The sequence below is a fragment of the Plasmodium cynomolgi genome, chromosome 2 (genome assembly GCF_000321355.1).
Source record: "Plasmodium cynomolgi strain B DNA, chromosome 2, whole genome shotgun sequence".
NCBI classification, from domain to species: domain Eukaryota; phylum Apicomplexa; class Aconoidasida; order Haemosporida; family Plasmodiidae; genus Plasmodium; species Plasmodium cynomolgi.
Window position 1 is genome coordinate 371,910 of NC_020395.1, and position 14,173 is coordinate 386,082.

The window sequence follows — 14,173 nt, forward strand, 5'->3', positions numbered from 1 at the left end:
GTACGGGAGGGGAAAAAAAAAAAACAATCATGACGAACACCATACTGATGCGGAAATGGTGAAGGCTCTATTTCTTCACAACGAGGCTTTTCAAAAAAAATGGTTAAGACAGGAGGGGTTGGGGGAAGAACGGGGCTCGCCCATGAGGGGGTAAATGTACATGTATAAATGTATGTGCGGGGCAAAGCACGTTCGCACGAAGGCGTGTACACCCAAACACAAATATTTAATCTCGCACATTCACGGGTACACACGAACGAGAGCACATTTACGAGTACACAAAAACGCGAGCACATTTACGAGTACGCACGAACGCACGTACTTTTAAATGCGCCTTTTCCGAAGTGTTTAAGCGCGGTGTGCTCTCGTCGAACGTGGTGAACGTGTGCATAACGCCCAAGTATCTCACAATGTACAACAAAACGAAGCCACGGAAATACGGAAAAATTGGTTAACGCTATCCTTGTACGTTTCTTCGCAGAGGTGGCGCGCTTCCTTTTGCACATTTCTGCAACGGAAATCGCCTTTAGTGGGTCTCTCCGGCGTATGCTTCAATTTGTGCAGTTCGTGAGTACTGCTCTCGTCACTTTGGTGACCATTTCGATGTGCGCTCATCGTTTAACGAGCACATCAGCTGGCCCATTCACCCTTTCGCGTCATGTAGAAAAAATTTATGAACTGTTCAGAAAGTTTTTAACCGACGGGCATATATCTAGCCATAATGTTCATACTTTTTGGAAAATAAAAAAAAAAAAACACACACGTGTATTTGTCCTTTGGCACATTTTTGCATGAACAGTTTTTTTTTTTTTTTGGGGGGGGGCCTTTTATGTGGAAAAAAAAAAAAAAAAAAAACGTTGTAGCTACCTCACCTTCGCTACCTACCTTCCGCGCGTTTCCCCCACACACCCCAAACACTTTAATGCTTTTTTTTGTTTCCCCTTTTGCTCGTTCGTTTGGCCGAATTCGCCTTTTCACCGTCAATACACAGTGTAGCGAATTTCTCATTTTACGACGTTACCCAGGAGGTGCCTCGTTTTCCCGCGACTTGCCCACGTGGCACTATCACTCTACATCCCGTTAACGTTTTGCACATTTTGAAACTCGCCCATGAACCTTTGGCCACGCGAACATACACGCCCCTTCCGTACAGTCTGATTAAGCTTTTGTAGAAGCTACAAAGGGGAAACGGGGGGGTATGTCGCTTGGTGTAGAGGATGGGGAGGACTCTTTCTCCACACATGTTAAGATACACACGGGGAATAGGCAAATTGCAAACGCAGAGTATCACTCCTGAAGTTTTTGCACTTCCCCCAAAGGAGCATTCAACAAAGGGTTGGAATTTTATTCGCCCGTTTAATTCTACAGTTTTCCATTTCGCTTAAATGACACAACTGCGCAGAAATGCCTTGACCCCACGAGGATGCCCCTTTTTCTGTTAAACTTCTGTAAATGCGCCAAATCTCTGCGTACCCTGCATGCACAAAAAGGGAAAAAAAAAAAAAAAAAAAAAAACCTGGACCAACCTGTGTGCAAAAATGGAGAAAATGATAACCCCCAATGGATGTAGCCCATTAAGTTCTAAAATTACTTTTGGTGAAATCAAAATGGGGAATAAGCCACAAGGGGGGGGAGGTAGAAGAACGTGTGCCAAAAGGAGTTACGTATAGCCTACCCATTATTGCAACCTATGGGAGGCATCTGTTTGCCAAAGCAACGCTTTAGTTACATCTGATCGAAAGGGAACACCACGCGGTAGAAAAAAGTGTAGAAAAAATGACGCGTTCTAACGATGACGGCGACCTAATCGTTGAGAAGAGTCCCCTTCGTTTGAAATGCGAAGATATGTATGCCCACATAGATGCAGCACGTAAAGGGGCCGTAGCTCACCAAAACTGAACACGATCAATGTACGCCCCTTAGTGTAGCAAAAGGGTGAAGTTTCCAAATGGGAGGCAATCAGTACAGATACGCTTTCCTTTCACGTAAATAAATGTAACCCCTTGCCCTTCACCACAAACCTGTGCTTTATGCTACTTGCCCCTCCTACACCACAGAGGGAGGAAAATATTTCCACGCCCTCTCGATTATAGTCATTGACATACAGTGTACAACAGATGTAGGAGAGCTCCGTTTCGCAGTGAAGGTTCCCGGACTGCGTTAGGTATGTGCCCCTCGAACTGGTGCAGCTTCGTTGGGGGCAACATGCAAAAAAAAAAAAAAAAAAAAAAAGAAAAGGAGGGAAAAAAAAGAAGAAAAAAAAAGGAAAAAAAAGGAGAAAAAAAAGGAGAATAAAATAGTAGGTACATTCGTACATACAATCGTATACAAGTACGTGCACTTCCGTGTAGGTAAGCAGCTCGGCTAGGAAATCCCGAAAGGCCATTTTCGAAGCAGAGAACAAGTGGCATGCCCCGTTAGGAGGGCGCGCCGCAGCAGAGGGCTGGCTACCAATCTGTCGGGCTCGGCTAAACGCATGCGTACAGGTTATGTGACGCCACGTACAAGCTACGCACATGCCGCTTACATGTCGTGGCCCCTCGTACGCGATAGACTAAAAGAAGAAGGGAAAATGACGCGGAATGGAAACTTCCCCATTTCCCAGCGCAAAAGAAGTGAGGCGTAACGCGTAGTTATAGAACTCCGTTTGTGAGCCTCCATGGAATGCGCAAGTAGGTTAAGGCGAAGAGATATAGGAGAGTAGATGCGCAAGCCGGAGGAGTCCTATACCACCAGTAGTGTACCACCACGAGTGTACCTTGACGCATGCGCGTAGGTATATATTCTCCCCACACAGCAACGCCGTGTTGTCAGGCATATGCAAACGGAAGACTGACACATCCGGAGTAGCCCCTTCCCTTTTTTTTTTTTGGAACGAGCACGACGAATAACCGAGGGAGACCTCACGTGTTATCGCCCCTGATCGTTAGCGGAAGGAAGCCAGGACAATGAACCAGCTGCTCTGTTGGCGGCAATTTTTTTGCTCCTCTGTGGTCGAGAATCGGCGTTCTCCCGTGACTGATAATCGATTGTTTTGTCGTGACTACTAACCGCTGCTCCCACTTCACACATGTGCACCTCCAATCATGAACCACACATTTACCTTCGAGACAAACCTGAACGATATATTCGCTGGGGATGACATCGCGAAGTCCGAGAAGAGCTGCGACTACTGCTTGAAGCGGAAGCGCGTGTGCAGATGCGACACCATCAGGAGGGAGCTGGGCAGGTAGGGTAACGAGATCGGTGCAGAGGTGCGGTGCATACATTGCAGGGGGCACCCCCGCCAGGTGGCGCTTTTGCGCGTTATGCCACCTGAACAGTTCATCGCTTCGCTGAAGCGGGGGCAGCATGTTGCTCTTCATTTGGTGCACTTGATGTTTTCCACTTTGCTCTCCATTTTGCTCTCCATTTTGCTCTCCATTTTGTTCTCCATTTTGCTCTCCATGTTGCCCCCCATTTTGCTCCCCCCCCCGCAGCGAAGACGCAGCCGAGATAGCAGAGCTGCAGGAGCGGAAAAGGTACTACGACGAAATTTGCGACAAAATTGTGGACAAATACAAAGACGTGGTGAACCGGTTCGAGTACGACAAGGACATCGTGTCGTACATAAAGAAAAATAAAATTAACGATGAAGTAGAATGCGAAGATTGGATCTATTTTTACGAGCTGCTGAAGGAGAGGAAGATAGTGGAAAAGTGCATCGACACCAAGTCCAGCAGGGAGGAACCGTTAACTTTGAACAGTTTTCATTTTGATGAGGAGGCAAATTTCATAAGCTCTTTAAACTACTACCTCAAGGTCCACAAGCTCCACCATGTGATTCATAATTGGATGGGCATGAGTGTGAACCCCTTCGATGAGTACGCGTCTGGGGGGGGGCACCACGCTGGAATGGGTGATAGCTGCGATGGAGGTGGTAGCGGTGGCGATGGCGGCGGTGGCGCAGGCGGTGGTGGCTATGGCGGAAATGGCAACGGTGTGAGTGCCTATGGGGGTGCCTCTGATCAGGCGCATGCAAAGCGGGAGTGGCAATCCGGTTCAACCCACGTAGGACAAGCGGACGGAGAGGATAACCGCGGGAGGGATACCCTAACGCCGATAGCATTGGAGAAAGAGAAAAAATTCCACCCACTGTATTACTACCTCTACATGCAAGAAAATGAGAAATGGATTTCAGGGCTGAACAACTCGGGGAGCATTATCCATCCAGAAAATATAACTCATGTATGGAATCAAACGGTGAGAGAGAGTAACAAAAAGGTGAAGCTGTTTCGATTAATAACAGCAAATAGTGTAAGCACAGATGACGTGATGAACTACTGCAAAAAGGAGAAGAAGAACCAACACATGATGGAACAGAACAGCCATGCTGCAAGAATTAGGAGCATTAGTCAGTTAGTGTGTGCTTTGGGAATGGTAGATATTGGGGGGTGTTTCATCATGAAAATAAAATTATTTTTTGATAATTTTCTCCTGTCTGTTTTCTCCATCCTAGCCATATGTTTCAAGAAGCTGGAGGTTTATAGACCCTCCTGTTGCCACCTACGCAATGTGGTATTTTTAGTAGGTGTCCATTTTAATGGGATCACATCTATTTTTTTGTCTAGCTTGAATAATTGGGTTCAGGGAGCACAGAGGGAGATTGCTTCCCTGCCGGGCGAGGGCAGCCAGCTAGCCAAGCAAGGCACGTTAGCAGCGCAAGGCATGTCAGCCGCGCAAAGCACGATAGCTGCGCAAAGCATGTCAGCCGCTCAAAGTACGATAGCCGCTCAAGGGAGAAACACACCAGATGACGCTGCCGGGGGAGTGAAAACGGGAGGAAGCTTCAGAGGGAAAAGTATCATCCCGAGGAAGTGGATCAATAAAAATTTTTTTAGAGAATACCAAAAGTGCATTCATCATTTTGTAGACTACCTAATTTACTATCTCAAAAAATGCATAAATGTATCGAATACCAATCTGATGAAGAAGAATATCGAGAACACCAAAAGGATGTACCTTTCGCAGTTCTTTGAGGAGCACCGACTTGTCGACATTAGGAAGAAGGACAAGCTGCTGTTTAGACTGCTAGACGATTTGTACTTGGACCAGGGGAGGATCATCCCACGGGTGTACCACGCGGGCGGGGAAGACGGGGCAGACCAGGCAGACCGAGCAGACCGAGCAGACCGAGCAGACCACGCAAACCGAGCAGACCGAGCAGACCACGCAAACCGAGCAGACCACCCAAACCACGCAAACCAGCTGGATGGTACGGACGAGAGGGACGTACTCTGTGAAGGGGACAGGAGAGGCTGCTTCACGGATTTCCCCTACGCAGGGGCGCCATTTTCAAAGAAGGAGTTACAAAAACTGAGGAGCAGCCTACAACTCCCTCCACAAGCAGGAAGAGAAAGGGGTATCTTCTTCGAAGGTACAGGGGAATCGAACGAGACACGTGAGAACATCAGCAATGGCGTTTTCTCCAACCGTGGGGGGAACGTGCATAAGTATCGCAAACAAATCACCGCGCTTTTGAGAAGAATCGACTTTAAGGGTGATAAAACTTCATCGCGGAAGCGGAGAGCTAGCAGAATCAATCGCGTCGATGGTACCCCCGGTGGCCTCTTCCAGCTGGACGAAGACCTAATCCGAAAGCGAGTCTTCTCAGTGGATAAAACACTGCTGGAAAGGCATGAATCCGAATTTGAGGGTCTCCTCAAGAAGCAAGCCTACTTCACCAACAAGAACTGGTTCAGGTGTTACCTCCAGAAGGATGCGTACGACTTTGTGAACCCCTTTTATTTGGGGAAGGAACTGTACAGGGATATATTACTGAGCAGGAATCACATCTACTACAACAACTGCGACGTGGAGATGAACAGCTTAAAACAGATTCTGAAGCGGTACGAACCCGTGTGCTCATCCTACGTGATGGATGGACAGGAGCTCTGCTGCAGCGTCATTGACTGCCTCTTTGTTTTGAGGAATTGCGCCCACGTGGATCTGACCGAGGACTCGTCCCTCCTCCGCACCTTTTTAGTGATCAGCGGGGATGCCTCATCCAGCGTCTTCTCCTTCTTCTCCAAGTTCGGGACTGGTTCTCGCGTCCAGCTGCAGGGATGGGACAGCCAAGTCGGTGTCAGCGGCGAGGGCAGCGGCGAGGGCGGCGACAGTGTACGTGGCAACGGTAGCGACAGTGCAGGTGAGTCCTCGCGGTGCCCATTTTGGAGCTAATTGCTTTGGGCGCGCTATAGTTCGGCGTGTCTACTTCGCTACGTCGTTACGTCGTTACGTCGTTACGTTGTTACGTCGCTACGTCGCTACGTGTCCACCTCTCCACCTCTCCACCTCACCACCTCTCCACCTCACCACCTCTCCACTTCCCCCCCCCGCAGGTCCCCGAGACGGCGCCCCCCTCCTAAACGTGCAGGAGCTGTACCAAAAGAAAACCCCCTACAAATACTTCAGTGAGATATTGAAAGACAAACTGGAAGACCAAAAAAACGTTTGCTCTCTCGTATTCATAGATCTCAACACGCAGCTCTTTCAAAACTATGTGCATGTAGTTGAAAAGGAAATAAAAACGAAGAACTACTTCGTGTCTAGCTTGATCATAAGTTTCAATTACTTGCAAAAGGGGGGTAGTCTTATTATTCACTTGAGCAGTGCCATGACTTTTTTCACAGCCGGTTTGCTCTACATATTAGTGTGTGCCTTTGAGCGAGTGGATTTCTTTCTCCCTCCCTCCTGTGATGATCTCGAGTTGGGATTTTATATTTATTGTGACACGTTTGGTGGGAACTACGTGTACAGGCACTACGTGCAGTTCCTGTGGGAGGCTCTGATATGTAATCAGTATGTGGAAGAAAAGGTTCCATGTAGTGCTACCACCGTGTCGGTCAACCCAGGAGGGGAAGAAGTTAGCACGATGAAGAAGAAGAAGAAGGGAGATGTATACCTCTCCGTTCCCCTGTTCTTTCTCATGAACAGAAATTTGGTTAATCTGCTGAAGCGATTTAACTCTTTTTATTTTTCCCATCACTTGAACATTTGTATGCAGTTTTTAAGAGAGCCAAAATTTTTTTATCATAATCGGACGTTAATCAAGTGTCTCGTGACTCATTTTTTTCGAGCGTATGTTTTACCTGAGGAGTTGGGTAGATCCTTTGGCCGTGTCTTCAAATCGGTGAGCATTCACTGTGACGAGGATGGTAGTGACTTGCTTGACAGTGGTGAGGATGGTAGTGACTTGTTGGACAGTGGTGAGGATGGTAGTGGCCTGCTTGACAGTGGTGAGGATGGTAGTGACCTGCTGGACAGTGGTGAGGAAGTCAAACTGGGGAGGAACCAGAAGAAGAATAGGCAAAAGGTTAGGGGCACCACGGGCAGAAGCCGCAGTCTCAGTCGCAGTCGCAGCAGTGGAGGTAGTGGTGATGAGCGCGTGGCGAACGAGGAAAGCGAATTGCACCGCTCCTCTAGTGAATCGAATTACTCCCTGGCCTTTGAGTACAAAAATATCCCCAGCGAAATATCTGTGTCAGAGACGGCTTGGGGAGACAGCTCGTAGGGAATGTCCACAAGGGGTACCCACAGTGGAAATGCATGTATATATAACAGCGGAGAGCCCAAGGAGGGCGATATTTTACCACAAGGTGAACAGGATAGCTTGTCAAATATATTCATCTCATCGTTTTTTTTTTTTTCCCCCTTTCTATATGAATTACTCGCAACACATGAGTGGTGTGCACCTCCGCTTGACCTGTGTGTTTACTTTATTTGTTCCTATCCCGAGCGAGGCCTACCTTCCACGCTGGGCACACTGCCATATAGCCGCCCTTAAAGAGAGAGGCCCTTTTCTTTTTTTAACCTGTCAAAGGATTCGTTTTATGGCCGTCCATCTGATGTGAATCAGTTGTATGTCCTCCGCAAAGGGGTGTATATGTTTCGTTCGTCCTTCCAAATGTCACTGCTTTGAATATAAAAAGGGTAGAGAGAAAAAGAAAAAAATTCGCCTGCGTTTCCAAAATGGGGAGTCACCCCTTCCGCATGCTTTATCCGCTGCTGCTACGCTCTGCAGATTTCGTGGGGGACAAACTGAACCTTTACGGCGATGCACATTGCGGATTGGGAAGGAGGGTCAATTGGCCCAGCGGAAGGTGCTACACTCGGTCCGCACTGTCGCCCCGCTCACGCGCTCCCCCGTTTCTATGTTCCCCCTTTTATTTTATTTTATTTTTTTTTTTCCACAATAGTTAAATTTTTTTTTAAAAGTGAGGCGAGCTAGCGAATTGCATCTTCAACGTGCTTGCGCGGGTAGCCCACTTTTTCAAAAAAAATAAAATCTAGCTAATGCGGAGAGCATTTCCACCCCGCAGTTTTGTGTCAGCCTGGTTAGGCGTATCTCACCGCGTAGTCACCACACGGATGCTCCGCTTGGCCGCTCATGGCTCACCACTTGTCCCATGGCAGTGGCACTCGGGAAACTGCTGCTGCGCGGCAATAGAAGATGGCCGAGCGGTGTGTCCCCACTCGACAAATGGGGGAATGCTGCCAGTGGCGGCAACGTCGGCGAAGTGGGAGATGATGTGCACAATATGATAGATCCCCCGTTAGAAGCGGACGAGGAGTATCCATCGTATGTGCAACCGAATGAGAAGAACAGCTGTACAAGGTGGGCCGAAAGCTGGGAAAATGCAAATGTAAAGATAAAGGATAAGGAGGAAAAAGAAAAAAGAGGTTACAATGCTACCCCCCCAGTTAGTGATAACCCAGCGTACACAGTTCCCTACAGATACAAAGTGGTCATTCCGACGAGACGAAAAAAGGGAAAACTTATTTCAGATGTGAATAAGCAGAATAGAGGAGAGAAAGGCAAAGGAGGAGCATCCTCAAATGAACCCAACGACCCTGAGGAAAACATAAAAGAGGAATACAGTCGAGATGTGAGCAACCAACTTAGTTACTCCGATTTCGTAGGGTTCAGAAATCCAACCCTAGAGACAGTGGACAACTACAGATACTGGCAAGATAGTGGATTCAAAAAATTTTTGCATCGAACCTTTCCAATAAAATTACCTGAACATAGAACATTGAATCCATTGTTGAGAGAGTATATTTACTTTCTTCATTCCTTGGATCCGTTTCGATTTTCCGTAAAGAAGCTGAGCGAGAGGTACTTCCTCTCCCAGAAGTGTATCCAATCTATTTACAAGGAGGAAAGTGTCAAGCGATTTCTTCGAGAAAATCAGTTATGCGATGAACAGACAAAACGAATTAGCAAAAAGGAAGCAGTCTCAAAAATTAAAGAATTGATTTATGCTAAAAAATTAGGTTACAAGGACATTGGTGACTTTGAGAACGTCCATAATGAAGAGGATCAATTTCAGGGACACAAGAACACCTTCGATGTTATTAATAGGCAGGTTATTCAGGTGGAGTCCATCAGTGCCTTTCCATTGCCTGACCGGCGGGACCCCGTGCCCAAGCGCGTGGACGTCGACATCCCCGTGGCGAACTCTGCCAACGTTAAAATTATGAACTGGGTCAACCCGAACGACAAGGTCGTTTTTTGAGCGGCGCGTGGGTGGAATGGGAACGGGAGGGTCGTTAGCAGCGCTACTGTCATCACCAACGAATGCCACTTTGCAGGGGACTGCCCCGCGTCCTTCTTCGCGAAGTGAACATTTTCACCTTTGCGCCCCCCACCGAGCGGCAGACTTGTTCTTCTTTTTTTTTTTTTTTGTGCAAATTGTTGTGCGTCCTTCGCGCATGCGCGTGGTTAGCTCTGTTGGAATGCACATTAATGGCCACGTTAAATCGCTCCCGAATGACCACGTTAAAGCGCTCCTGAATGGCTGCGGAAGCACTTGCGTATGCATACCAACGCGCACCACGGTGCCCCAAACGAATGCCAATTTTTTCATATGGACAGATGAAAAAAAAAAAAAAATAATAAAAAATTCCACCTTCTGTTTTTCCGTACCCCCAGTGGCACACAAAAACCATTCACCCTATATTTTTTTTTGTCTCCCTTTTTGCGCAATTGAGGGAAATTCCCTCTCGTTTGGATTGGCAGCTGAGGGCATCCTCGATTATTTCAGGTGTGCATGTCGGGGGTGGGGGCCACGCGCCGTTGAGGCGGTCTCACGGGTGCCTGCGAAAAGGTATGCAAGAGGGTTCTTTTCGCCACTTCGCTTCGCCATTCCGTTTCGCCTCTTTTTTGCCTACCAACTGGACATCCCCCCACACACACACACAACCACACGGTAGGATGAAGCTGCCTTTCGGAATTGCCCTGTCGGTTCTGCTCCTCCTGGGGCTAATCTGCGCAAAGGATAACCCCATCAAGCCGCACAGTAGAGACAAGTACAGAAATAAATTTCGTAAAAAACACAAAATACCCACCTTAAGTAACGACTCGGATCGGAATTTCCTACAGATGAAGGGTGCACACATTTACAACCCCTCCTTAGCGTACAGAGGTTTGGCTTTTGCAGTGCTCCCTCCTCTTGGGGGGTAGCTAAGCCGGATTGCCACGGCCGCGGCATCGTAAAAAAGGAATTGCACACGTGTGTGCGCTTGCCTTTGTATGCCCACGTACCTACACCCACTTCCGCATGCCCACGTACCTACGCCCACTTCCGCATGCCCACGTACCTACACCCACTTCCGCATGCCCGCATACCTACACCCACTTCCGCATGCCCGCGCACTTCACCTCCCGCAGACCTATTCGACAACAACTCATTGGGAACGTCCACCATTTACTACAACCGCCTCATGTGGGGGGCCGTTATCTTCCTGTTCATGTTTATACTGGTGAGCAGCATAGGAGTGTTTCTTTATGTGAACAACTTGGAGAGCAACGCACCGAAGAAGAGACACGTGAAGAACGCCACAAACTACTACGTCGTCAATCCGACCGTGCCCTACGTTTAGCGGGTTTCTCCCGTTTTGCGTTTTTCACTCGTTTTGCGGGTTTCCCCTGTTTTGCGCGTTTTCCCCGTTTTGTGCGTTTCCCCCGTTTTGCGCGCTTCTCGTGTTAACCGAGGTGGCGGAGCAACCCACGTGCAGTTGGACACAAACACGGGGCCCCCGCCGCTGTCCCCCCCTCCCCCGTTGTGGATTATGCCAAACATTGAAGAGAATTTTTTTTTGTTTTTTTTTCCCTCTCGAATGTGATTACGAGAAAACTGTTTTGGAGAACACCCCCGCTTTGCGGGATGAATTAAAAAAAAAAAAAAAAAAAAAAAAAAAACTGCCACTCTCACTCTTACTGTGACTCTTCTTCCTCCAATGGGCAGTTCAATCTGTGCATAAAAATTATGCTTCCCACAAAAGGCATGCATCCTCCTTTTTCCGCTTTGAAGGAAGTCATTTTGGAGGAACGGCGAGAGAAACGTCTCCCAACTAGGACGGGCACTTTATGTATCAGTGTGTGCACAGGAATGGCCTGCGATCGAAACGGCCTTTCCGGCGGCAGCATAAATCAACTGCATTCTTTTGGTCACAACTTTTGTGAGGTACCCCCTTGCTGATATTCCTTTTGTCTGGGTGGCTCCCCCCACCTGATGAGGTTCCTTCTCTTCACGCACTCACGATTCTCCTCTTTCCCGCATGGTGACCGTGGCGAGGTGCACACACTACAGGAGGGGTGGAGGTTATCCCGTCAGCGTTAAAAAAAAAAGAAACTCCCTTAACCACACACACACACGCGCGCGGGTGGGCACAATGGCCTGGCTGACATGTTTCCGTTTTTCGCGCGCAGGAGGTCTGTTTCGCAACTAATTTGATTCCCTCCCCCTTAACTGTTTTTTTTTTTTTTTTTCTGCCATCCATTTTGCCCGTTTTTCGGTGTGTAAAAAAGATTGCCTTGTCGCGCCGTTATTTTGCTCCATCTGGGGGAATCACCACGCGAAATTGCCTCGCGTGATCGCCTCGCGTAATTACCTCGCGTAATCACCTCCAGTAACCACCTCGTGTAATCACCTCCAGTAACCACCTCGTGTAATCACCTCCAGTAACCACCTCGTGTAATCACCTCCAGTAACCACCTCGTGTAATCACCTCCAGTAACCACCTCGTGTCACTTGTGTGCACCGCGGAGTTCATGTCACCTCCGTGCACTGTCGGAAAAAAATTGCCGCAGGGAGAAGGGAAAAAAAAAGGAGCGATCGGGGGAGCTAAAAAAGGCGCGAAAGGGGCAGCGAAAGGAAGAACCGAACGAGGGGAAGTCAACCGGAAGAACAGAGTGGAAGAAACAAACCGAATGGACTAACCGAATGGACTAACCGAATGGACCAACCGAGTGAACCAACAGAGCGAACCAACCGAGCGAACCAACCGAGCGAACCAACCGAGTGAACCAACCGAGTGAACCAACCGAAAAATACCATCCCGGAGATGGGACACCGATTTCACGATTGCCAGTTTCACCCAGCCCGACGCACCCCGCAAAAGCACTTCCAAATTTTCTCCCGCGAAATTTCGTCCCCATCTGCGAATTTAGTTCCCTGATTACCCGCAGCACCGGTACCAGCGGCACCAGCACCAGCACCAGCACCAGCGGCACCAGTACCAGCAGCAGCAGCAGCACCCCTGTTTAAGCATCATTTTGGGTAACACGGTTTACAGGATGACTAGCGAAGGAGGTAGGGGAAAAAGCGATTCTTTCCAAAAAAAAAAAAAAAAAAAATGCCCACTCAATGCGCGCTTCTGTTATTATGCGCGCTTCTGTTAATGTGCTCGCTTCTGCTAATGTGCTCGCTTCTGTTAATGTTCTCGCTTCTGCTAATGTGCTCGCTTCTGCTAATGCGCTCGCCTCTGCTAATGTGCTCGCTTCTCCCTCCTGCACACACCCTGCAGCTGTCAAACTGAAGGACAACCAGTGGGACGTGTCCAACTACAAGAACGAAAAACTGGTGACACTAGATCAAGTGCAAGTAAACAACGCAGTGAACATAGACCACTGTGAAGGAACCACATTCGTAATCGAAAATGATAAAATTAAATCGCTAGCTATGCACAAATGCGTTAAGTGTAACGTTGTCTTAAAAAATCTGATTTCATCAATCGAAATAATTAATTCCAGTAAAGTGAAGATACAGGTTTTGGGTAAATGTTCTTCCCTTTCGATTGACAAATCTACGGGAGTGCAAATTTATCTCTCCAAGGAGAACACAGAGTCGGAGTTCACCACAGCACTGTCATCCGAAATGAATGTCCACGTAGAAAATGAAAATGGAGAGTGGACAGAAATTACCATTCCGGAACAGTTCCAACATCGCCTAGCGAATGGAAAGCTCCACACAAGGGTATCAGATCTGTACACATTTTGACATCATCAGAGCAGTGCGTTTAGGGGTTATATCACAGTTGGTGACTTCCCCAAAAAAGGGGAGGAGGGAGCGGGGGAGCTGGGCGGCGAAGGATAACTTTTCACTCCAAGTATCCCCCTATTGTTTTTTTTTTCTTCATTTTATTATATTTCATTTTGCCTTACACGACTGGGCTTCTTTTTTCTTCCCCTTCTTCTCCCCCCCTTTTTTATGCCATATGCATGTGCCTAGTTTCGTCACCTCATAGCTTTGCGAATTTGTCCCCCTTTTTTTTTTTTCCATTTTTGCACATTTTTTGTCACTACGATTTGACTCCTCCTATGGTGGACTCATTCAGGAGGGCAAAAAGGTATCACCTATGCCCACAAGCTGATTCGTAAAAAAAAAAAAGGGTTCGAAGCGAGGCTTTTCTTTGTACTCAAGTGGGTAAACTCCCTCACAATCGGTGTGGTGGGGTTTTCCTCATATGCCTGGTAGAGCAAAACGGGTTCGTCATCGTGGCAACATTTTTTATTTTTTCTGTTACATTCTCTGCTTTGTAAGGCTATCATCACACCCTGTGCAGAATGGAAGTTATTTTAGAGGGTCATCTCGGGGACGAATCCCTACGTAACTCGCGTCACGCCCCTGATTCGCGTGACCCACCTGTACTGTACACATGCGCCCCTCCCCCCCCCAATAGAGGGCCCATCCCACTTGTCACAAGCTATAACGTGGCGCAATTTTATACTTCGAGGGGGGGCCACTTTCGAAGCGGCTTCACCTGAATGTACCGCCTCCCGAAGAGAAGCGCACCTTTTTTTCTCCCTCAATATGGAAAAAAAAAAAAAAAGAAAAAAAAGAATAAAAAA

At 47.9% G+C, this 14,173-nt stretch overlaps 4 protein-coding genes across 4 annotated transcripts; all 4 read left to right on the top strand.

The window, feature by feature from the left end:
• Nucleotides 1–3,086: 3,086 nt before the first annotated feature.
• Nucleotides 3,087–7,552, top strand: PCYB_021840 (hypothetical protein; the record flags this gene model as incomplete). The annotated part of the gene is made up of 3 exons (XM_004220534.1): nt 3,087–3,229; nt 3,480–6,187; nt 6,381–7,552. The coding sequence occupies 3 exons, from the start codon at nt 3,087–3,089 to the stop codon at nt 7,550–7,552; spliced, it is 4,023 nt and encodes a 1,340-aa protein (XP_004220582.1).
• A 902-nt stretch (nt 7,553–8,454) lies between these two features.
• Nucleotides 8,455–9,555, top strand: PCYB_021850 (hypothetical protein; the record flags this gene model as incomplete). The annotated part of the gene is made up of 1 exon (XM_004220535.1): nt 8,455–9,555. A coding segment is annotated over one exon (1,098 nt), but the record flags the coding sequence as incomplete, so codon positions are not given.
• Nucleotides 9,556–10,255: 700 nt separating this feature from the next.
• On the top strand, nt 10,256–10,923 carry PCYB_021860 (hypothetical protein; the record flags this gene model as incomplete). Its single annotated transcript, XM_004220536.1, has 2 exons — nt 10,256–10,466; nt 10,712–10,923. The coding sequence occupies 2 exons, from the start codon at nt 10,256–10,258 to the stop codon at nt 10,921–10,923; spliced, it is 423 nt and encodes a 140-aa protein (XP_004220584.1).
• A 509-nt stretch (nt 10,924–11,432) lies between these two features.
• On the top strand, nt 11,433–13,322 carry PCYB_021870 (hypothetical protein; the record flags this gene model as incomplete). Its single annotated transcript, XM_004220537.1, has 3 exons — nt 11,433–11,507; nt 12,512–12,635; nt 12,850–13,322. The coding sequence occupies 3 exons, from the start codon at nt 11,433–11,435 to the stop codon at nt 13,320–13,322; spliced, it is 672 nt and encodes a 223-aa protein (XP_004220585.1).
• Between the last annotated feature and the right edge of the window lie 851 nt (nt 13,323–14,173).